Genomic DNA, 24,986 nt, shown 5'->3' on the forward strand with positions numbered 1-24,986 from the left:
AAAAAAACTTTTATTTTGCCTACATTGAAAAGTTGTTCTTTTTCATGTATTTGCATATCTTTACTATATATTTCAACGGAGGGTACCTGAAATTATATAAATATGTTATAAAAATATGTATTTAAAAAAAAATACACATTTAGATATACAGGAGATACTTATTTTTGCCTAACCTTTTTTTATTTATGAATAATTTAACCAAATAATAAACTTCCGGCAAGGTTTATAAAATATTCCTCCGCCAAGCAATGTAGTCCTTCAGAAACGATTTCAGGAGGTGGTTGCCTAGCAACACGTATGCAATTTTGCAGTACTACTGATGTGATGAAGTGACAGATGTGCTCAACCAATCATAATCAAGGACCGGAATATCCGTTTATGAAGTCATTCATTTGAGTTATGCTCTGTATTGCGTGTCTTCTGAGGTCACTAGCTGTGTGTCACTATTCATTGAACGTCTCTGCGTGTTACAGTGATCAGAGCGTTGTGAAATCATCCTGCACTTTGCCGTCCGTGATCCATGGAAAAATGAAAGCCATGGGGTCTGGAGTGACGTGAGAGTGCGTAAAAGAGAACAAAGTTAAACATACGGAGGACGGTTTCTTTTTCACCGATCGACATCAGGACTCGGTTTCCTTCGCGTCGCTTTAATCCTTTCACATTTTATAATTAGAGGCTCCTGGGCCTGTGAGACGCTGCGGTTAAATGCGGCTTTGATTCCACACAGGATACGAGAGATTTTGCTCCTGCCCGGAGCGACAAAAGTGAAGCATCACGTGACCTCCTGACCTCACACGGCTAGCGCTTTTTAAAAGAAGAGATGTTTTAATGTGACGTCTGGGATATTGCTCATTTGTCTGAAGTGGAACGGAGCATCAGATAAGAGCTTGACTTAATCTGTCGAGTTTGTTTTATTCCGTCAGTGGTGTATAAACTGTTTGTCATCTTTCATCACGGTGAGATTCAATTAAACATGAACTGTGTTTGTGCTCCAGACATGAATTATTCTTGAGATTATGTTGTTTGTTGAGGAGACCTGACAGTTGTTTTTTCATCTCTCTCTCTCTCTCTCTCTCTCTCTCTCTCAGATGCCTGTAAAAGGATTATGATGTAATAACTAGCTCTGTTTTCACAGTGATGGAAGATAAAGTGTGTTTAGTGTGTTGAGGTGTGGATCAGCCTGTCACTATGGGCTGGTGTCTTCATCTTCAAGAGGCAATTTGTAAGCTCTTTGAAGATAATTGACACTTACGCTTGGTGTACTTACCGTAGGCTACACGCCTTACTGTTTTCAGAGCTTAAGGTCAAATTTACCATCGTAGAAGTATTACTGTGTAGAAGGTTTGAATATTTTATATTCTTTGTTTGCAGAACTAAACAAAACATAAACGACAAACATTAACTATATACAACACCACAGTTTGTATGCATAAAATAAATCGCCAGATAAATAATATGCCAGTATTACAAACATGTTCTTAAATATATTGGTAAATGAAAGAATAACATTAATGCGTACAATTAAACACAGAAGTGACCTTGTTGGGGACCTTAATGCACCTGAATGCACACCAACTCATGGGGACTTGTGTCACTGTGGGGACCAAAATTGGGCCCCCACAGGCAAAAAAAGGTTATACATTTTACAGAACGATACTTTTTGAAAGAAAAATTAAAAATGCAAAAAAGTGAGCTACATTAGAGCAAACTTGCATTAATTTCACCACAATCCACGAGTGCATGGAAAATTACACCAGGATGCTATATCCTGATCTGGATGAGGTGTGTGTGCGTGCATGTGTGCACATGTGTGTGTGCACATCTGTGTATGTATTTGTGAGTATGTTTAGGTTGTGTGCTTTATTTTGTGTGTGTCTATGTTGTCTGAGTGTCTTTGTAGGTGTGTGTGTATGTCCATGAGTATCTAACTTTTGTGTAAGTGTGTGCGTGTGCATGTGTGTGGTTCCTGCGTGCCTCTGACTCTAATGATAACCATGTGATGATGAACCTGCTGTGAATGGACTGATGTGTTCACGGATCAGGTGCTGCTAATTTAACCAGCCTGCGTTCAGGAAACGCATCACAGGGGTCACAGAGGTGATGGGGTACAGACTGTCCCAAAACAGAAACATGCATTCTGCATACATAACTGGTGTGCACTTCAAAGTGAACGAACTCGCCTCATCAGACTCATGTCACGAACGCCAAATCGATTTCACCATATCCGATGCTTTAATTGTGTTCCACTTTTCAGCAGCAAATAAGAAAACATGAAAGAATGTGAATTGCGATGTCTCACAAAATAGAGATTCATATCATAAATGCATTGGAGGCGATAAGAAATCGTGTGACAGGAAGAGTTTGGATGGACATTCGTCAAACTCGCGTCTGCTGTAAGAGACGCTTCGCTACACAACAGATCCATCCTGTTTCCACATGTCAGTGCCCACAAATATTCAGCTTTACAGTAAGTGAATGGAGTGAGATTTCAGAGATGGATTGCATTTCCAACGTTTATTGACTGCGGAGAAGCACGCGAGAGGCAGGAGGTTATGAAGATACATTAGCAGAGGAGAAACGTTTTATATGAGAGTGGCAGAGAGAGAATTGATCGGTGCCACGCAGATGCAACTGCTAACATGAAAACCCTTTATAAATGAAAGATCAGCAATAAATTCGGAAGTGTTTTTTAAGGGAGTTTTTACAGGACACTTTGGAAACATGGTTTAATGTATAAGACATTCCTCATTGTTTAAACCGAAGTGAAGCGGTGTGTTACGTGCGTGTTCTGTTTGTGAGATGCGTCACGCGTTTATCTGATCATGTTTCCGGACGTAATGTTGGTTATTGAGTCATTGCTTCGTTGGCACACTGTGAAAGACGCATCTCACCTTCAGCACAAGACCTCAAGAAAACCTTCACAAGCACATTTGGATGATTCAAATAGAGTTATCAGGATGTCTTGTGGTTTGAATTTCAGAGCCGGTTTGTCAGGAAACACGACATGTTTGCACAGTCGGATCTTGGGTGAAAGTATTTCACTGTCACTTGAGACAAACATGAGAGAAAACAAGACTTAAAGCCTTTTAAAGACTAAAATCTTTATTAAGTTAATGATATGAAAAACTGATATGATGCTTCGCGCTAACAAAATTCCCATTTACACGATATAAGTGTTAAAAACTGACATGTGCGCTCAAAACAATCTCGAAATTCCGCGATATCACGCCAGAGCCATTGAGAGAGTTCTGCCAACGGAAGTCCAAAACGTTGGAGCGTCACGTGATTCATGGAGCCTTCAGACAGATCCAGGAAGTTATGTTTTCTCTTTAAATGCTTTAATTCTTTCATTTTTTTATTCATTAAATGGTTTTCGTCTTAAAATGGGTTAAAAGTTTACCTCAGTTGGTCTGTTTAGTTGCTGCTCCATGCATTACTAGTTACTTCCGGGAACTATTGAGAGCCTACATGAACCGTTCCATGGGAGTCAAAAGTTGACACAACTCTCTCTTTCAAAGGCTCTTCAAATACAAAAATTTGAAAAGCTTCAAACAGTTTTTTCAAGTTTCTTATTCTGTGTTTTTATATCTAATATGGTTTTGGGGTCACGATTTGTCTCGCGCTCTCTGCAGTTTTCACTTGAAATGACGTCGACACATCAAATAATGAAGCCTTTAAGGTTCATTCACACAAATGAAGAGAAACTATAAAGACAGATTTAAAAGTCAATTATACATTTAAAAGAAAAGCAAAGTCCACATCACAACCATACAATCACACGTGTGTTGTTTTCATAAACATATTTAGTGCATGTTTCAGCTCATCTTAAGATGCACATTTCACTTTGGCTTTAGTGAATCTTGAAGTTAAAGCAGCTGATGTGACCTCACCCATCAGATAATAAGATACAGATGTGTAACTCCATATCGATTAAGTCCTTTTGAACTGCAGATTCGACGGAGCAGATTTAAGATTTAATTCTTTATGTTGAGTGTGCTCGTCGAAGGATGGACGTACTCGACATATTTTCCCCTTTTTTCAGACTCACGATCGGTCTGAACAGAAGCGAGGTTTTGCTGTATTTTTATAGCTGTCTCTTCACATTAGCCTGTTAGTGGAGGAAGTATTTCAACATCCAAAAAATGACTTTCTTCACCTTTGAGATGGCTCATGAAGAAGGAAAAGTGGAAGAGAAACTCAAGACTATTGTGGTTATTTCTCCAAAGCGGCTCCTCATGGCCGAATCATGGGGGGGGGGGGGTCGAGGGGATGTGGAGGCATTAGTTGAGTGTTCTGGGGTAAAAGTTTCTCATGGCCTTCAGAACACATGTGTGAGTTAAATCAGATCTGCTTTAGGGCTCGGCACACACACAAACACACACACACACACACACACACAGAGCCCTGGAACGTTCCACACTATTGAGACTGCCAGACTGAAGTGTGTGTGAGAGAACACACAAATACGCACTTAAGACGTGTACGCTGATGTTGACCTCCTCGTCATTATTCTTAGACTTTGATGATAAATTTAAACAAAGAAAAGCACAGGTGTGTGTGTGTGTCCCGTAGTACAAACAGGATTGAATTACATTCCTGACTGGGATGGAGGCCGTAGAGAGCGTCCACTTTTCAAGCAGCCTTCCGGAAATGTTTTCTTTTTCACATTTGTTTTGTCTGGAGGGATTTAAATATCTAATGTTAAATCATGAAACCAACATTAGAAACAAAAGAACATTTGATAAGAGGTGATAATCCAATCAGAAAGTGACTCTTAGGGAAATAATCCCTGATTTTATAACAGTAAAAATGTAGTAACCGTGTTTTTTGGTGGATTCATTACCATTTGCATAACCATAGTTTGACTTTTAGCATTAGGACCAAACTGTGGTTATTATAGACAGTTTCATCAGACGCACACGCTAAAAGTTAACTTCCAGTCTCCTTTTATATTTCACATATTAATTTACATTTATGTTGTATTAAGTATTTATTAAAAAGGAAATGAATCGAGTCAAATTAACATTGTTTATTTCTGCTACCATCAAAAATGATATAATAAGCCAGATTTATGTTGACATTTAAATGACATTAAAGAAACCGTCTACAGTAAGAAGACTATGGTTTACTCCAAATAAAACTATGAAAACTAGTTTGAAGATAGTTGGGTTACAAGGTACACAGATTCATCATTAACAACTTGCTTATTAGCATTCATATTGGTTGTATATTAGTATGCATAAAGCACAAATTAATGCATTATTCCACATCCCATAATCCTACGCAATACCTAAACCTAAATAACTACCTTATAAATAGTATTTGAGGGTTTATTGAGGCAAACGTTGTAGTTAATAATGAGAATTGGTCCCTATTCTAAGTGTGACCGATTGTTGTTATATTTGGTTTATTGTAAAGAAATAAATGTTTTATTACATTAAGAATATATAGATGTGTCACTGCTTAATTTGTGGATCTTAAAATATATATATTTTTATGCATTATAGTTTCAGGGAATTACATTCAAACTTCTCTCTCTCTCAGCTGTGCAACCTGTGAATGTGCAGATGTGAATGTGCACGACGACAGATCGGGACGTTTTGACTGCTTCGCGGAGCCACAGACAGACGGACAGACAGACGGACAGACAGACAGACGGACAGACAGACAGACAGACAGACGGACAGACAGACAGACGGACAGACAGACAGACGCAGGTGAGCGATCCGCAGCAATGCCGAGTATTTCTCCAGCTTGTATCGTGTTTCTCCTCCGCCGTGAATCTGTTCTGAAGGTTCGCAATGGAAATACGGGCAGGGGCGCGGAGCCAAACATTCAGAAATATCCGTCAGGGTTTGTCTGTCTGTCTGAGAAACTCGAGCGAGGCTTTGTTCCCTGTGACATGAACTTTTGTGTGTGTGCTGTGAGGCCTCTCGAACTCAAAGTTATCCATCAAATGATTATGAAATATTTATTTTATTACTATTAGAGTTCTCAGAATGATGTTTTTAAGAGTTCAGTGTAATATAGTTGTTTTCAGGAGTCAGATGTTTCTCTCAATCCGATACTTAAATAGTGTTATCGATAGAGAGCATGTTACTTCAAAAAACCTCTTTGTTTTAAGATCGTGTTGTGTTTGTGAGACACACTTGAGCGCTCAGGTTTAGAGCTCTATATTTGGTTGGCCGAGCGTCGCTGATGGTTCCACACCTGCTGTGGGATTGAAGCTGTTGGAGTGTCATTGTTTTTGTCTGCTGACACACACACGCTACATGTCTGAACTCACACAACACGCACATGACGTAAAGCCAAACTTGAGTCTCATCGACACAAACAAAAGATTTGAGCTGTGGCAAAAAAATTGAAGAGCTCAGTTACTGACATCTTTCAATATTTGTATTCAAATGTGATGTGTTTAATTTGGATTTTCAGACTCCAGTCTTGGTTTAATGTGCGGGTAGTGTAAGCTAGTTTTGCGTATTATTTTGCATCATTTTACCAGTGAGAGTAAGTCAAACAATTTACATTAATGCATTTGGCAGACGCTTTTAACCAAAGCGACTTACATTACATCGTACCATACATTCATTTCTGACTTTGCGCAATCCACTGGGATGGAACCCATTCCTTGCTTTAACCACTGAGCCACAGGAAAGCTATTAAGCAATCAAGACATTGGTTTATTTTTTTAAACACATTTCCGACACAACGGTAATTCAAAGTGCTTGAAATAGAAAACATGAAGAAATATGTAAAAATGTATATCTAAAGCTGCTTTGACACGATGCAAAATTGTGATCAGCACTACATGAAAATAAAATAGAATTGAAATAATTCATAATAAATCAATCATTTTTAATAAAGGGATTACTAGTATGAGCTTAGTTCAAAGGGATAGTTCACCAAAAATACAAATTCTTTCATTCTTTTTTCACCCTCATGTTGTTTCAAACCTGCGTGACTTCCTTTCATCTGCACAAAAGAAGATATTTTGAAGAATGTTGGTATCCAAACAAGTTCAACACTGACCCTCATTGACTTCCATTTGTATGAACAAAAAACCACAGAGAATCTTCTTTTGTTTTCAACACGACACCCAAGTCACAGAATTCTGAACATTTCTTCCAAAATCAGAAGAATGTTATCAGATGTGTGTGGGCCGTGTGATTCTGTGTATCGCTGATAGTTGGACACGCTGTAGCTTTAAATGGTGAGCTGTGGGAGTTTGTCTGTGGGATTTTAATTGGCGAGCAGACGCAGGTGCTCATCGGCAGCTTTTCTTGGTGTGAAAGGAACAAGTGACTCTTCACACCGTCCATCGGTGTCCGTAATTACACGGCCACGGCGCATGTTACCTTTAAGACTTCTATATATAACCGCTCTCTGTTATGATGCTTGACAGTCCAGATGTGTCACATGGCTGGCAAAGCTTTAAGACGGATTCATGTGTTTTGGGGTCATCGGCCCCTGTGTACGAGAATGTCTAGGACACATAGAGTTTAATGTAATCAGGCAGGTGTGGGGGTCACTGCGGGTTTAGGGGTGAGTGTCGTGACCCCTGCTGTTGGTTTGGCTTTGTTCAACACTTTTAATGAGAGCCTTTGTGCACAGACACTTACAAACAATCCCTTCATTAAATGTTCCTGTGGGCTCGGCAGGTTGACCGCAGTGTTTTCGCACATTATTGATGACAAAATATTAACAAGGAATCTTCTGGGTTCAGAACAAGTTAAGCGTGATCGAAAGCGTTGCTGTAAAGATTGGTTTCTGGAAGGCTGTGTCGTTTTATTGAACGCACCTGATGCTACTGAACAGTAAAGACATTGATGTGTTGTGTGGTGTTGGTTAGCTGTCGAATCAGGAGTACAGAGACGGCTCCAAAATCTACAAGTGAATTTTTCTTTTATATGGACTGTACACCATCAAACTGTCTGGGGTGTTTTTTTAATGGTAGTTTTGTATACACATACATGAACGTATACATATACATGGATATACATGCATACATATACATAGATAAATATACATAGATGCTTGATTAGATCCTGTTTCTATGGGTCACTACTTGTAAGTCATCTGACATATTTAAGTGTCCAAGCCGGTTCGTGAACACTCAAGAGCATTTTATTTATGTGCAAATATTGTTAAAACATTTTTAATAATAGCTAAACTATTTTTCACTAGACAAGCTAATTATATATTTTTAATGTTTTCTTTGTGCTGTGTAGACTTAAATATTATTAATTAATAATAGCCATGCAAACACATTTTGTTTTATTTTTTTAATATTATTAATAATAGATAAACTAACACTTATACTTTTATTTGTATTTTATATTTTTATATTGTGTGCTGTTATATAGATGGAAATATGATTAATAATAGCTAAACTAACATAATAATAAGATCATTTTATTTTTATTTCATTTGGGTGCAGACCCAAACATTGTGAATTGCTATTCAAATATTGTTAATAATTCTTTGAGAATTTCGTTCTCTGTGCTTTTTACAGCCAGAAGCTGCACAATGTTTTAGCAACCTAAAAAAATTGATTTGTATTGTAAGTGATGACTGTAAAATGTGCTTTGTTTCAAGATGGTGGACGCATCGACGTGTCTGGAGCATTTGAATGTGGCGTCTATGTTTACATTTCTATTTGTGAGTTCATGCTTGTTTCATGAAAAGTCAGTATTCAATAAGCATCTGAAGAACTTCTCAGAGTCAGAAGAACTCCTTCAGCTCCACATGAGCCTCCTTCAACATTTCACATGGACAAATGTTGATAATGTTCTGCCTGTAGATGCTGTCGTTGTAGGCAGTTGTGTTGGAGGAGGTGTGTGCGTGATGTTCTGGTGAACACGGTTCAGTGTTGTGAAGGTGTCAGACATTGTGAGTCACAGCAGAGGCGTGTGGTTTAATTTCCACCCTCCCGTAAACTTTCGTTGCAGTGTTTTACTGCTGAATTCAGCTTGTCTGTTTTCCACTGATGCCGGGTGAGACACGTCTGTGATGAAGGCGTTTCTCTGATGATGATGTCAGCAAGTGTCCTGCCAACAGAGCTCTGGACCATTAGGTGTTTAACACACACACACACACAGATAAGCCCATGCACACACTCGCATATGTACATACACAAAAATAGAGAGCATTCCAAATATTTGTTTATTTTTTATTTCTAGATGTATTGTGCCGATTTCAGTTCAGTGTCTGTTAAATTTAAACAAAATCTGACAAATATGATAAAAATTTATCAAGGTTATCACATGAAATATTAAGTGTTTTTTTAACTTAACATTTACAGTACAAATATTACCGTTGCTTTAAAGTAAATCTGAACTTTTTACTTTGCAGAGCATCTTTTCTGTTATTTTCACCTTTTTCTCCAGTTATAATTTTTTGCATTAAGCGCAAAAATAAATAATATTTTAATTTAAAATTTGATGAAAAATGATAATTTTACCTAAACACAAACCTATATTCAGAATAAAAAAACTAAAAATTATTTTTAAATGCTCTCTTAATATGTTGCAGTCCTTAACTTTGGCCTCTTTGTCGCCATCTCAGTTTGAAACTGAAAACGCAAAACATTTAAAAACAACACTAATATGGAATCTATTGTAGCGTTTGATATCACGTCGTGCCTGATGTAAACAAAAACTCTAAATAACGTTTTGTAACAAATTCTTTGTCCCTTTTTGGAGAATTCTCTCAGAAAAGCACATGGCACGGCCAGAGCAGTAGAAGGAGAGCTGGAGGAGGAGCATGCGCAGACGTCGCTTTCACTTGTGTGCAGGAGAGAGAGCATATCTTCACGAAGTTCAGGTGTTTGTTTGTTCACTGCATTTGGGTGATAAATGTTATATAAACGCTGGATATAACACTGGATTTGGAGATTGTTTGAAACTGATGCCTATATGGAGCCATCCCAGCGCTAAAGAGCTTGGTATCGCAATCTAAATTCGAAATATTGGAGAGAAGTTTAGCCAAGTAACGGTTCTTATCAGATTGTTATCAGAAATAATCTACAGGCACTCTGTTGTTTGTGAATGTGTACCGGAAGTTCAGTTGGGGTTACAAAAGTGCCCATGCGCAGTGACGTTTGTTATGTTGTTAAGATGAAACTGTCTATTCATACTTTATTGATTTATTGTAACAGAGGCAACACCAGTATAATCAAATGGTTAAAACAAAAAAACTTAAGTTAGACAATCTGACAGGCTGCAGACACAGACAAGCCTCCATCTCATTAGTGCGTGAGAGAGAGAGAGAGAGAGAGAGAGAGAGAGAGTTATGCTGTTTTTGGCCTCTCTCTGCTGTTTCCTTGACAATGGAAATAATGACAGAATTCCATTATAACCAAAGACTGAATGTTTTGTGTGTTTGCGTGTGTGAAACACAGGTCCAAGAAGCTGACCTACAGACCAATTCTGATTGACTGACTTCACCTGTTAGCCCTGTGGTTGTTGTAATTTATGGAGAACAACCGTAGATGCGTCTGTGCTTTTGTGTGTTCTTTGGGTGTGGTTGTGGCGCCTACAGATATCCGACTTTGATTCTTTTATCAGAAACTTTCTGTTCTGCCTGCGCTTTAGGAAAGCTAATAAAATGAAACAAGAATAGCGATTACGAGAATCATTTCTCCTAAGAGACACATTTGTGGATTTGTTTTTTAATCTTTAAAATGAACAGATGGCCAGACCTAAAGTATAAAAGATGGACAGTCAGGATGCATTGATGCTGATTTCAAAGGTACAGTTTTTCAATAAAATATCCAAAAAACACTAGGCCAGTGTTATACATTTTGTTCAGTTGAGTACTTACAATATCTCAAATCTTTCCAACTACTTGTAAATCGCGAGATAATTGTCATTTTAAACAGTGAAACGGGGCTATGCAGTCGCCCTTCAATGGCGTCATCTCCGCGTTACCCTTTGTTACCGCCTGTACTGACATTGAAACCGTGTCATGGACAAATGCGAAAGTAGTGTCTTGGATCTAACAAGCCACTAGCTTGTTTCGATCAGTCACTTATTTATGGACCACAATTACAAGATTTATAAAGCTTTATTTATTTTTATTTTTTCCCCCATCATTCCACGCTCCTTCACAGCGTCATCAAGCTACGCCATTGTTGTTGTTTTGATCGTGCGCCCTCTAGCGGCGTTTTTTTACAAACTGTACCTTTAATACAGAAAAAATACTTTTATTTAAAAAATGATATCAATTCTATTACGCCGATGCTTATGAATCGATCAAATATGGGCTGATAAATCTTCCCGGTGCTTCTTTACTAGTAAGATGCTTTTAAAAAATAAAGCAAACTATAAAAACAAATACAAACTCACATCTGCATTCAATGAATGCTGTTCAATTTGCACCCCTCCGTTTATTATTTATAATTTGAAACACTTGTTTTTGGTTTCTCTGGGGTTTCACGTGCAGTTCTTTTAAAAGAAACACAAGCAGCTCAGTAACAGGATTGTGATTTGCGAGCGTACACCGCACTACTGAATGAAATAAAGAAACTCTGGAGCTCGCACAGTAAACTTGCCCACGGACTCATTCCAGTCATAATATTTTTCGTATGACTCATGCAGAGACTGATCTCACGTTTTACAACCCCAGCCGTCCCCCGCAGGCGGTTCACTCTGACAAACCTGACTTCTCCTCTCACTGAGTGAATTCGTTAAATACGCGTTTTGAGATTTTTTTCTTCTCTTTCTGTGTAAAATCCCAAACACAGCTGCAGACACAACAGCCATGAGACGTTCTCTCCGGCGCATTGAGCATAACTTGTGTTTGCATATATACAGACGGCGCTCATGTTGTGGTATTTTCAGAATTCTCACCTGGCGTTGAACACACGTTTCTCTTGTAGGAACGTTTTGTATCCAGAAGAGTCAAAGCAGGAGACGATACGTACGTGAGATCATGTTCTTGACGTAACATCACGCTTGATCTCCTAAAACGTCTGAGGTTCAAATACCTTATCATACAAAACATGGAAGGTTTACATGATGTCTTGAAGCATCTTTTTTAGAGAAATAAAATCGACTGTCGGTGAGAAAACTGTACCCACTTTGTTTTTCTAAACTTTTGAATTGGTTTTGCGCTTTTGTTAAAGCTGTGCAGGTGTCAGCATTCTTTAGATTCTTTAGAGAAACCACTGTTCTTTAGTTTGGGTTTCTCTAATGTTCTGATGTTAATGGCTTTCTTTTTGGAAAGATTCTTGCTGTGTTGATGTCTTAGTCCTCTTGAGAAGTTTTTTCTTCCTACCCAGCGTTCCTAGTGACATCAAAGCCTCAGCGATTGTTGCGTCCCATTGTGCCGGCTTTGCATATTCATGAGGAGCGTCTTTCTCTCGCTCACGGTTGGGATGCTGGGGATTGAAAGAACCCTGTTGAGATCTCAAGAAACCCTCAAGAACCAAGCGTTCAGCTTCTGAAAAAGCTGAGATTTTGTATTTAGCAAAGTGGGATTGAGTTTGAGAAACATTAAAATGGTTTATTTCTTATACCGCTCAAATGAATAGGATTTATTTATCGCAAAACTGCAGTTTTGAGAGCGTTGTGTTAGTGTTTAAAAGCTGAAGGAAGATCCCGTCACAAGGTCTGAGACCGCCGGGTCATTTTGGTTTACAAAAATTTTAACTTTGAAATGTTTATTGAAATTAAATGAAATATTGACCTACAATTTTTTGGAAATAGCCTAACTAATAAAATGTAAATGTTGCCTCAAAAATAAACTGAAACAAGTTATAGCATTTATAAAATTATAAAAAACGTAATAATTCATCTTATATAGCAACATTAAAAATAAACAAATAAATTATACAATGACAGGAGCATATAACAAAATTGCTAAAACTAATTCAAAATATTTATAAAACTAAAATCAAAACTATAATAACTCTAGTAAGATCACAGTGGGTTTCCCACCTGCATGCAGCTGTTGGCTTAAAGGAAGTGCATTAGTTTCACGGATTGCGTGACCGAAATCTCAAGCGCCCCCGAAGTAGAAAAAGAGGCAGAAAATCCTCCGTTGAAAGTGACGGTTGCGGGGGTCGGGCGGAACATCGCTCATGACTCGCATTCCATCGGTGACCGGTGTAATTCAAGAGCCCGTGCCAGCTCGGCCGCCCCTTCTTTGTTTCTCACTTGAGATGTGAATTTTGCGGTTGTCTGACAGATTTTCCAGAGACGAGAGAGACGAAGCCGCCCGGCTGTAATTCCATATGGAGGTCTACAGAGTAAACGTTAGGTTGTGTCTCTACTCATGGGGGTGGTGCAGTTTTCACCCAAACTAAATAAAATAATAATGAAAAGTGGTATTGCGTTCATACAACGGAAGTCAATTGGGTCCAATGTTATTCAAAATATCTTCTGTTGTATTCTGAAGAAGAAAGAAAGTCATACAGGTTTGTAATGGCAGGTTTGTAATGGCATGAAGGTGAGGAACGGATGAAAGACTTTTCATTTTAGGATGAACTGTCCCTTTAAGGAAATAACTCTCATTGTGTGAAAATCATGGATTTAATCTCATGTGTTTTAGTTTGATTCACATTTATACGAAGCCCAAAATAGTTGAATTTCTTAAAATGGCCTACAAGTAACGTTTCCGCAATGCTCGTTCATCAGAATGTCATCGTCGGTTCTGGTGAGTCTTGTGTTGTGGAATCAGAGCATGCAGCCCCCCGCGTTCCCCCGGGCGGCCCATTTTTCACGAGGGCCCGAGCGGGCGAGCGGGCGAGCTGGCCTCACGCTGGGCGTTTGATAGAGCTCACAGGGATTGTGTGAGCGAGCCTGACCTACTCACAGCTCCCAACGCCAGAGCTTCCCAGAGGTCACCGCGATCGGGTGTAATCTGGCGCGCTCACCAAATCAGCGCTGACACATTAAGAGCGCAGATCACATCAGTGCCGGCTCACCGCACTCCCAGCGGCGCTCCCCCTTTAGTTCTTTCTCTCTGTTTTAGCGTTGTGCTCACACACACACACACATGCGGAGCGTCGTGGCCGGTGAAGACGGGAAGCTGTGAGGCGTTGGAGGGGAATGTGGGGAGCACAGCGGGTAGAGTGATTCATCTCTGAGTGAAGGATGTTCTTTCATTTGAATAGATGATCGATTCAGCTCTCGTCTCACGGCGGTGAACACATCAGCCACTCAACACGTTAGAAGAGAGTTACGGTGTTGAAATAACATTAATAAACTCGATTTGTACATCAATGCAAATGGGAGTGAGCCCTGACTGGGAAAAATTTGCTGTGCTGAGGTGATCCGAGTTGTTGTTAGGGAGTTATAGGTGCTTGCTTTGGTGTTGCGCGATAGAGAGGGACATTTGTGTTTCTTGTGATTTCATATTTTACATTTTGTAATTGATTGATTGTTAAAGAAAGATTCTTGTAAAGTGAACTTCAGGTTTCCTGTGTGTGTGATCATAAATGTGTGTTTGCTTATGTATGAATATTTTTTGTTCGTGCATAAGTGAAGGTTTGTGCTTGTGTAAATTTGTGAGTGTGTGTGGAGGGATGTGTAATTATGTTTGTGTATGCATAAGTGATTTGTGTTTGTGGGTTCTTTTGAGTTAATACGTATGCGCATGCATGTAATGTAAGTATGTGTGTGTGCGTGCATTTGATATATGCGTGTGTATACAGTTTGTTTGTGTTCAAGATGTGTGTTTGTGTGTGCTTGCGTACATGCATTTGTCTATGTATTTGTGCTTGCGTGTGTGTGTGTTTGTGCGTCTATATGCACTTGTCTCTGTGTGTGTGTGTGCGTGGACATGTGTGTGTGTGTGTCCATGCATTTGTCCATGTGTGTGTCTGTGTATACATGCATTTGTCTGTGTGTGTGGGCTTGTGTGCGTGTGTAGATGTATTCGTCTCTGTGCTTGTGTGTGTGAGTGTTTGTGTGCATGCGTGTGTGTGTTTGTGCGTGCGTGCGTCTGTGTGTGTACATGCATTTGTCTGTGTGTGTGCGCTTGTGTGCGTGTGTAGATGTATTCGTCTCTGTGCTTGTGTGTCTGTGTGTGTGTGTGTACATGCATTTGTCTGTGTGTGTGCGCTTGTGTGCGTGTGTAGATGTATTCGTCTCTGGGATTGTGTGTGTGAGTGTGCGTGTTTGTGTGGATGTGTGTGTGTTTGTGCGTGCGCGTGTGTAGATGCATTTGTCTGTGTGTGTGCGCTTGTGTGCGTGTGTAAATGTATTCGTCTCTGTGATTGTGTGTGGGAGTGTGCGTGTTTGTGTGGATGTGTGTGTGTGTTTGTGCGTGCGCCTGTGTAGATGCATTTGTCTGTCTGTGTGTGTGTGTCTTTGCCTGTTTGTACACAACAGCTTAAAAGTTCAGGTTCTTGACAAAAATGTTTCTCATGATCTTAAAAATCTTGCAATCTTCAATGCTTGAAATGACTTTTGTATACACCAATATTACTGTGGCCTCATTTTTTATTATTATTAGAAAACAAATATTTTTTTTAACGGATTACTTGGACAAAATGACGAATGAAAAGCACCCATTAACAGTTGAGCAGAAATTTCTTTGATATTGTGTTAAATCTTCTCAGAAGGTAGATGGTAAAATGTCAAGTGTTGAAAAGTTGAAAATATAAATGAAGAACGAGTCCTTAAAACCTTTTTAATTGTGTATGTACGTCATTGTAGACACATCCACAGCAACACAATCCTCATCAGCTCCTCGAAGAAACGTTCCGATCATGTGAAGTTCAGCCGCTGTGGTTTTGATGTAATCTCAGTAATAACCACTAAATCGTCTTAAGTTGTGGCTAACGGCGAGCGTTCGGGTGAGTTTTCACAGGAGATTAGTGCCAGAGGGGGCGTGACACAGCCCGAGGTGAGTCTCGCAGTCACCTGACGTGTGAAGACCTTTTGTCATGCGCCCTTTCTGTTGTGTGTTTGTACTGGCTGCTTTGTCTCCTTTAACCGACCCATAATGAGCCGTCAGTCACCCGCCGGCCCCCCGAAGAGAACGGAGGAAATGCTTAACCAACTCAACAGGAACAAGTATTTACAGCGCTGAGAATCCACTTCATTCATTCACTTTCAGAGTTTAGACGTTAAACTGCACAACCACTGAAGACCGAGTCCTCCTCACTTTCATCACAGCGTCTCCTAAACGTCAGTGCGTGAATGTTTGAACACCAACTTGTTGAGACGGCGTGTGAAATTCACCCAGTGGCTGATAAACCACACGAAAATCCCACATATTGGTGCTGAAAGAAAGATCTGAGTCAAGCGCCGCAATACCCAATCCCACAAGAAACCACATAGCAACCAGTCAAAATACATAGCGATGCCACGAAAACCACATGACAACGCAAGCCTAGCAACCGCCTATCATCCACCTACGGCGTTTAGCGTCGTGACATTGCACGATCGAGCATCGCTCTCGGATTTCTAGATGGTAAAACAGTCGGAGTATGACGCAGGGGACGTTTCATTCTGCATTGTCTGGAGTTCAGGGGCCCTGGTCATGTGACCCGGGGCTGTTTTTCCCGTGTCTTCGGGGGTCACTCGCTGTTGCCCCTCCTGCCCCTGGCCTCTTTTCAGCGCTCGACCCTCCCCTGTGCGTGAGGAGGGTCCTGAGGGTCCCGGCAGAGCCACACAGATTAGCCGCTGCTGTTATTGTCCCTCACAAGGTGTTTTAACACACCCTCTTTCTCTCTCTCCTTCAGTGCAGCCGGCCGTCAGTGTGGAGTGACTGTGGAGAGAGAGAGAAGCGCGTGTGTGTGTTTGTGAGGCAGCGACACACACACGCTCATGTCCTGCTGGTGTAGGCGGGCGGCTCGGGTCTCAGGGATGGAGCTACAGGTCTGGATGGAAACTCGGTGGACGCGACTGCTGGTGTTTTGGGGTCTGATGTCGCTGCTCTCGTCCGTTCAGGGTGAGTACTGTGTACTTTCTGCAGTCGGTCGGTACGGCTGATTCTATTTTTGTGCGCTGGTATTTATGTCGCATTATGATCCGAGCGCTTAAGTTATGTCTGTTTGTGTCTAAACCCCCCCCCGTCTCTTTCATGTTTGGAATATTTGTCGGACGCTCGCCAGAACGGCATCGCTGCGTTTGCCAAATATGCACTGTGGAGAAGTGCAAAATACAACCCGTCTGGAATATTCATGATGCGTACTGTTAGCAAATAAGATGTCTTGTAGTCGAATGTTAAAAATTTTGATTGCAACGTTTGCTTTTCGACTCAAATGTAAAAAAAACTTTCTCAAGAATGAAATCGACTTTTTGTTTATTTGTTGGGAAGCTTGTCTATATTAGAAAAGTTCAGTGTGATTTGACGGGTGTAATCTGACAGGTGTCCGTTATGATCGTGAGGTCTTGGCCTGTCGTCTGTGTTGTTGGTTTTGGGATTTGACCCTTTGGTGAGGGATTTGGCGAAGTCTTTGAGACGTGGAAAAGTGATCTGCTGTCTGCCGCTTGTTAATCACTCGGATGGCCGTCGGGCTGTAAAATCACACACACTTAGACAAACAAACACACATGTGCTCATACATGCTTGAAATAATTGTGGGTGGCATTGATTTCCACCAATTCACTTTTGCACCCACAGATACACACATAATGTGTTCAGAAAACTTCTGCGTGTCTGTGTGGTGCATTTGTTTTGTTGGAGTTTTTTAAAAGTTAAAATCAAACTTTAATATGTGATTTAGGTTCGACGTTATCAAACGACAAACTCCTTTATTCCTCAGCCACCTGTCAAATATCAAGACACGGCTAAATATTGATGGAAATCACGGCAATTCTGTTGTCGTTCATTCACCCTCATGCCGCACATGACTCTTTCTCAAGAAGATATTTTGAGAAATGTTTCATTGAATTTGTGTTCATACAATGGATGTCAAAAGGGCCCAATGTTGTTTGGTTACCGACATTCTTCCGAATATCTTTTTTTGACTGTCTTGCAGTAGAAAGTAAGTCATAGTGGTTAAGAATGACACGAGAGTGAATAAATGATGAAAGAATTTTTCATTATTGGGCAAAATAATTTAAAACAAATCTTGTTTGTTTTCATCTGAAAGTATAATAGGTCTGAATTATGATGACTTACGATGATGTTTTGGCCTGTTGTTTGGTTTTCTCTCTCTTACTAAACATCTCAAATGAATTGTGGGATTGTTCAGTCGGTGTAGGGTGTCTGTGAATCTACATGTTTGTGTTACACAGTAATCCTGTGTTTATATTATTTATTTTCTGGACGGCTAGACTGTTTGGTAGCGCTGTGATTTTTCAGCTACTTGAGAAGTTTGATGAGGAAATCTGAAGTATCTGTGGTTTGTTTAGTTTACGGTTGACCCAATATTTGTCAATAACACCAGAGGCTAAAGACCCATCTGGCCAATGATCAATATAAAACAGATACATACAGCCGCAGAAAAATGAAGACGCCATTCTAAATGTTCATTAAATCAGCATTTCTAGATGTATTGTGGTCATTCCGGTTCAGCTTTTGTTGAATTTCAACAAAAACAAACCTCAGGAGTGACTTAAAGTCATCCGACAGCAATGTGAAAGACTGACAGTGTGACAAGACACATGAAAACTGTGATCAAAATCCAGGTTGTCAAAAAAAGAAATGGATGTACAAATGAAGAGTTTGGTTCCAAAATAAGATTTTATTTTGTTATTAAGTATGTTTTTATTGTGTTATTTTGCTGTATTCTTTTATTATTATGGCTTAAATGAAAACAAATCAACTGCAGTTTGATTGATATTAATTGAAATGTACAGTATTATCTCATTTTGGAAACAAACTCTTTAAATATCTCTGTTGTTTTGCTTAAAATTGAACTTGTTTTCTTTGCAGTATTTGAGGTGTGAAAAAACAGAGCATCTTCACCTGTTCATTTTCAGCAAATAAACGCAAAAAGAAGCAATATTTTGTTCGGAATTTAAGGAAAATAGTTCACAGAATAAAAAAAATATGATAATTTTGTACCTATTGTTAATTCTGAAAAACAAAAAACAAGTTTGAAAGATTTTCTCTTAATGTTTTCCGCGGCTGTGTTGTACACAGTCCTGCGATGATGGAAAAAATCCTGAAAGGAGTTTTCTTTAACAAGATGAGTAGTATTGCACATTTTTCAAATATCATATTTTTTTATTTCACGAACTGATCGAGGAACAAATGCTGGTGTTCATTGACACTGTTATTGGTGTTGATCTCCGTGTCACCGAATGTGAATTTGTTTTGAGTTGTTCTTGAGCAGGTGCTCTTGGGCTCTGTGAAGCTCTCGATAAGATGAAACGCTGAGAGAAAGACACTCGTGAGGAGGAGAGAAATGTTTGCTTTATCTGTAGACTCAGCACACAGTCTGTGACCTTCACAGTTCCTCCTTCACATGAGTCACAGGAGCTCTCCCTTCCCGAACGTCCTCCACACATCGCCTCTCACACTTTCTGTGTACGTGAGCTTCACGTGTATGAAGTGTTTGTGGATTTCTGTGAAGTTAATACGCCGTACAACTGTGCAAACTTCTGTTCTTTGGAGTTTGTTGTTGCGGGCTGTTTTTGGGTGGATGCTTTCAGATCTCCCCTGCTGAAAAAAACAATAGAAAGAAGAAGTTGTTATGGTTATAATGGGACTTGCATTGGTTTTAATGGAATTTGTAATGGTGTCTACTGGTGTGTGATGGATTCTATTGGTGAGATCTTAAATCCTATTGGAAGAATGCCCAAAACACACTACAAAAAGGAATTTTGTGATGGTTTTAATGGAAAACGCTATTGGGTTGTGAGGGTAAACGAACGGAAACCGTAAGAATTTCTGAGATGGTTTCTATTAGGTTTTTTTCTGCGATGGATTTGCTTAGTCTCGAGTTGAGCTCTCACAGGTGTATTGTTTGGCATGGGATGCCGACTAAAATCGTCATGGTTACTATATTGCGGTCACGGCCTATAAATTCACATTCATGCATTTGGCAGGCGCTTCTATCCAGAGCGACATGCGATGTATTCCAGCATGTGTGTTCCCGGGGAATCAAACGCGTGATCTTTGCAAAAGGCAACACCTACTGGAACATCTTGATACGAACATCTTGATATCACATATACAATAATGTGATTTTTTTTAATCAAGTTTCTTGTGTATTCTTGTTTGCTACAATGTTAAAGCTCTTCGCTCCGATGATTCAGATGTTGTCGGATAAACACATCTGCTCTGCAGAAGTGTGTTTGGAGTAGTTGAAGTGTGAGATGTGAACAGCAGTTTGAGGATTTAGAGCCGCATTCTCTCTCCTCCCGCACCTCCACCGCAAGTGTTTTCAAGGTAACGGACCGTTTGCCAAACGTGATTCGTTTCATTGAATGCCTCTTGTTTGATTAATCATTTCGCTTTATCCAAAGTCAAGGTTCCTCGCGTGATTAAACTTTTTTAATAATGTGAATATAAAGTTGAAGGCTGACACAGCCGCGCGACTTTATCCTCAATGCAATGCGTTTTAAAAGGGTGTTATATATACAGACACACTTGACTTGTTCGCGTTTTCAAATTCAACAATCGGCGCTCACAGAAGTAACAGAAATGGTGCGAAGCAGCGGGCCGGCCGGACGTCCTGACAGGATACGGATCATGTTGCTCCAAACAGAATCCGATCCGCAGTCAGATGTGGCTCCAGCGGTGACCCCCTGACGGGCCGCACCTGTGGCTCTGGACCCTGGGGACTGGAGGGGGCGTTATCGCTCCTCAAAGACACTCTGTTCTTGACCCGGAAGAGTTGACTTCAGTTATCTGTGCTGTATTGTTCTCTGTGTATTGGGCTTGCTGGTTTGTAGCTGCTGCAAAATTGGAAACACTGACGGGAATTTTGCGAGCCAGGAGGGATTTACTTTAAACGTTTATTTTCCAGGATTAAGCAAATCGACGGCTCACTTCTAGTTTTAGGAGAAGTTCAAGAAGTAAGCTTTTTGACTTGTTGCATAATTCTTGTGACTCGCTTTCAAAAATGTTGGTTGCACATTAAAGCATTCTGGGAAATGACGTAAAGCATGTCTAGCATTAATCATTAAAATGGATTCATTAAAAATCATTAAAAAGATTGTGTGCGACATATTTCTTACGAATGATAAATTGTGCAATTAAAAAATGACGATTACACTTAACTTGCTTGTTAAGAACTAGTAAAAACCATTAGCTAACATGAACGATACTTCTTCAGCATTTATTAATATTAATTCATGTTTATTTCATCATTTACTAATACATTATTAAAATTATAAAACTAACATGTATTGACATGAAGGATTAATAAATTCTGAAAAACTCTATTGTTCATTGTTAGCTAATGTTCGCTGATGCATTTACTATTGTTAACTAATAGCACCTTATTGTAAAGTGTTACAAAGATTACATTTAAAAATGCTGAATATGATGTTTTTCGTAACACTTGATAAGAAGTCTCATTTGTTAAAGGGATAGTTCACCCCAAAAAGAAATTCAACCCCATGTTATTAAAAACCTCTGTCTTACATGGAAGAAGATATTTGAAGAAATGTCTCAGTTTTGTTTCCATACAATGGAAATCAATGGAGGTTTCAAAATATCTTCTTTTGTGTTCTGCATATAAAAATAAAGTGTTACAGGTTTAATATATAATGAGGGTGAATAAATTAAGATTATTTTTTTATTTTGGGGGTGAGCTGTCCCTTCAACATGAACTAACAATAAACACACACCACATTTTTAATATCAGTTCATTTTAACTTCAGCATTTTTACAATCGAAAGTTGAATCTGTTTACATTTTAATACACAATAAAATAACATAAATGAACAATAAAAATTTGTTTTTGTATTTACTAATACAAGTGTGACCACTAAACGCCATTTTCATTGTTATTTCTTAAATAAACATTTATTTCCTGAATTAAGTTTCAGTTTGAAGTTAAGAATTTCAATAGAAGTTGAATGTGTCGTTGTATTTGTCAGTAATTTTTTATATTATATCCAGAGTTGGCAAGTTACTCTGATGTAAGCTTGTTATTAAAACATATTCAATAGTGTAAGTAGATTACTGTACATATACTTATAACTTTCTATATCATATATCAATCTTGGTTTGTTAAGTGATTCAAGGATGGACAAGAAACGGCTCTTTTAATTCATTCAAATAAATAATATTAAACTACATAAATTAGTATAACGAAGTATTACAAATGTGAGAATTATAAATTAAAGCACAGATTGTAAAGTTAGACTTTAAATTTTGATGTCAATTCCACTATTGCACACACATATATTACACAGTATTTAGATTAATTACTTCAGAAGTAACTGTAAGTAAATTACAGACAAAATGAGAGTAATCCCTTACTTTTCTTGTTCGGGAAAGTAATTCAATTACAGTAGTTTATTACTTTGTAACTAGTTACACCCAACACTGATCATATCCCAGTTTTAATGTGCAGAGTTACAAGTACAATTACAATCAGTGGAACGAGTGACCTTCTTTAGTAAAATGTGATGTTGGCGTGGTCACGGGTGTGAAGGTTATTCAAATTCAAATAATAGGCATAATTATTACACAAGCAGTGAGTATTAATACTGACACGTGCGCTCACATGATGAGCTGGAGACAGGTGTGAGCGGAAACTACTGCATGATAAAACACAAGACTTTATCTCAGGTCCCTGTGGCCTTGTGTGTGTAGATGGACTGAGAGAAGGCCATCTCTCTCTCTCTCTCTCTCTCTCCCTATATCTCTCGCTCTCTCCCTCGCTCTCTCTCTCCGTGTCTAAACATGGTGTGGAACAGCAGACGTGTTTCAGACCTGTTGCCAGCTAGTAAATCTTCATACTGGCCCGTCACATGTTTTGTTCTCAACCACAAGACCAGAATGACAATTCCTGCTTTCCCGATTTGTCACAAGCCTTCTATCAAGTTTCAGGAACACAGATGCTCCGTCTGAACATAAAACAATGTTCCTGTTTCTCTCACGAGCCCAGTTCTGTTATTATATCTGCAGCGAGCTGTCAAATATCAGATCGACTCTCGTTTACTCTCTTAATATGAAACATTCTGTTTCATCTGCCAAAGAAAATGGGCCCTTCACATTTGCTTTAGTAAACCGCCCACATTGTCTGTGGTTAGCAGATGTGAATTATTATATGTTCATTTAACAATAGTTGTATTTTAAGTGTGTATCAAGATGCCATATTGAGAAAGTGATCCTTTGACCTGCTCGGCTCTGAAATAAAGCTCATTGTTATCTGATGGTCTCTTTGAAACCTCTTTGAAGGCCTTTCCGACCGTGCAGGTGTTTCTCAGGTAAACCCGCTAGCGTCTCACGGGCAGCGTGACCGCGGTCAGTCCTCCCCTCCGGCTGCAGCTGCCCGCCGCGATAAGACAATTGTGCTCGACTGGTTTGTTTTCGCTGGGAAATGGAAGAATATGCCGTTGATTATTTTACTGCAGTGTAAAGCTGAATGTTGGCAGCGTCATGTGTGTTCGTGGCCCTGTAAAAGCATCACGTTCAAACACGTTCAGGTGAAATGATGGATTGTGTGATTGCACATAGTCACAATACTGACAAGATTTATGGTTAGTGTTATTATAGACTGTAGAATATACTGAAATTAAGGCGTCGTGCTAAATAACACATTGAAGCGGTGGTGAAACGAAACATAAAAGTGATTTAATAACCAGATCCCGAAGTGACATCATTTGGAAAAACATACAGTGTAACAAAGTGTTAATTTACAAATAAAATATATTTAACTTTTTTAATATAATATATTTATATTTATTTTACTATTTTTAAATGATAATATTTGTTGTTTATATTATCACTATTGTAACTTTTTCTATAATAAGGACTATAATGTAATTTTCCGCAGACAGTAGAATATGAAGTCATCGTTTGGGTCGTGTAATGAGAAGTCTTTGATGTGCGAGTTTGTGCAGACTGAGAGAATGAATTGGACACGGGGGGATTGTGGGACCCCATTGATCATTTTCCATCGGACAAGGGGGCGGGGGTCACACCCTACCAAATCGAGTTTAGTGTTCGATGAAAGCGGCAAATGCAGAACAGGCCGATGAAGTTTGCGGTTGTCAGAGACGCTCATCACTCATCTCACACGCTGGATGAATCTTGAGGAGTTTTTCAGGAGATTTCACACCATTTTTCCGCTCTGTCGTCCAAAACAATGGGATTATTAACTCAATAACCACTTCTGATAATAGTTGATTACTTCAGGTTTCTATTTCCAATGGTGGGTCAAAACAAAATGTAAATTTCTTTGCAGAATAAATTTGAAAAGGTCTGAGGATTGTATTCAGCAGTACGAATGGAGTACTTTCAGCTCCTGTTAAATCCATTCTGTGCACAAAACGCCCGCCAGCTCCATTTGGGTCTGAACATGAGCCGGTGTTTACTGATGAGTGAAGACTTTGTAGTGAACGAGAGGGAAGAGGATGGGGGCTGATGTATGAGCTGTCTTGACTTCTGTGTGAACTCAGCCGGGTCAGAGATCTCTGCAGTGTGTGTGTGTGTGTGTGTGTGTGATTTACTTCCCACACCTGGAGAACTCGCTCCACTCTGTCTGTCCGTCTCTTGTGTTTGTATCTCTAAATCAAATCATTCTAAGCATTGAATCCTGAGTAAAATGTTCAAATGTGAAATATGCGATACGTCACTTTCAATGTTTAGTGACAGTGCGTTCCGGTGTGATCTCGCAGGTTTGTCATCATTTTGTTTCTGAAACGAGTGGCCGGTTCGAGCCTTCAGATTGTGGTTTGTAAATATTCTCCCGGATCGGCCCGTGGCGGTGTCTCTCGTAAGAGTTACAAACCTCTCCTGTAGATCTTCACGAATGTAAAACAACAGTGAAATATAAAGACTGACTTTCTGTTAAAGGTGAGGGAATGAAATGGGTTCATTCTGTGAGGATGGACCCCGTTCTGGGCCCCCGCTATGTTTACACATCACAGAGAGCCTTTAAAAGGCCTGCCTGACACCAG

At 39.4% G+C, this 24,986-nt stretch overlaps 1 protein-coding gene across 1 annotated transcript in view; it reads left to right on the forward strand.

Moving 5' to 3' along the window:
• Positions 1-24,986, forward strand: part of bmpr1bb (bone morphogenetic protein receptor, type IBb) — a 52,521-nt gene that overhangs the window by 19,840 nt on the left and 7,695 nt on the right. The window contains exons 4-5 of the mRNA XM_056736724.1: positions 5,545-5,717; positions 16,694-16,902. Coding sequence (XP_056592702.1) covers positions 16,779-16,902 — 124 coding nt within the window. The 5' untranslated portion in view covers positions 5,545-5,717; positions 16,694-16,778. The remainder of the gene's footprint in view (positions 1-5,544; positions 5,718-16,693; positions 16,903-24,986) is intronic.

The sequence above is a fragment of the Triplophysa dalaica genome, chromosome 22 (genome assembly GCF_015846415.1).
Source record: "Triplophysa dalaica isolate WHDGS20190420 chromosome 22, ASM1584641v1, whole genome shotgun sequence".
Lineage (NCBI taxonomy): Eukaryota > Metazoa > Chordata > Actinopteri > Cypriniformes > Nemacheilidae > Triplophysa > Triplophysa dalaica.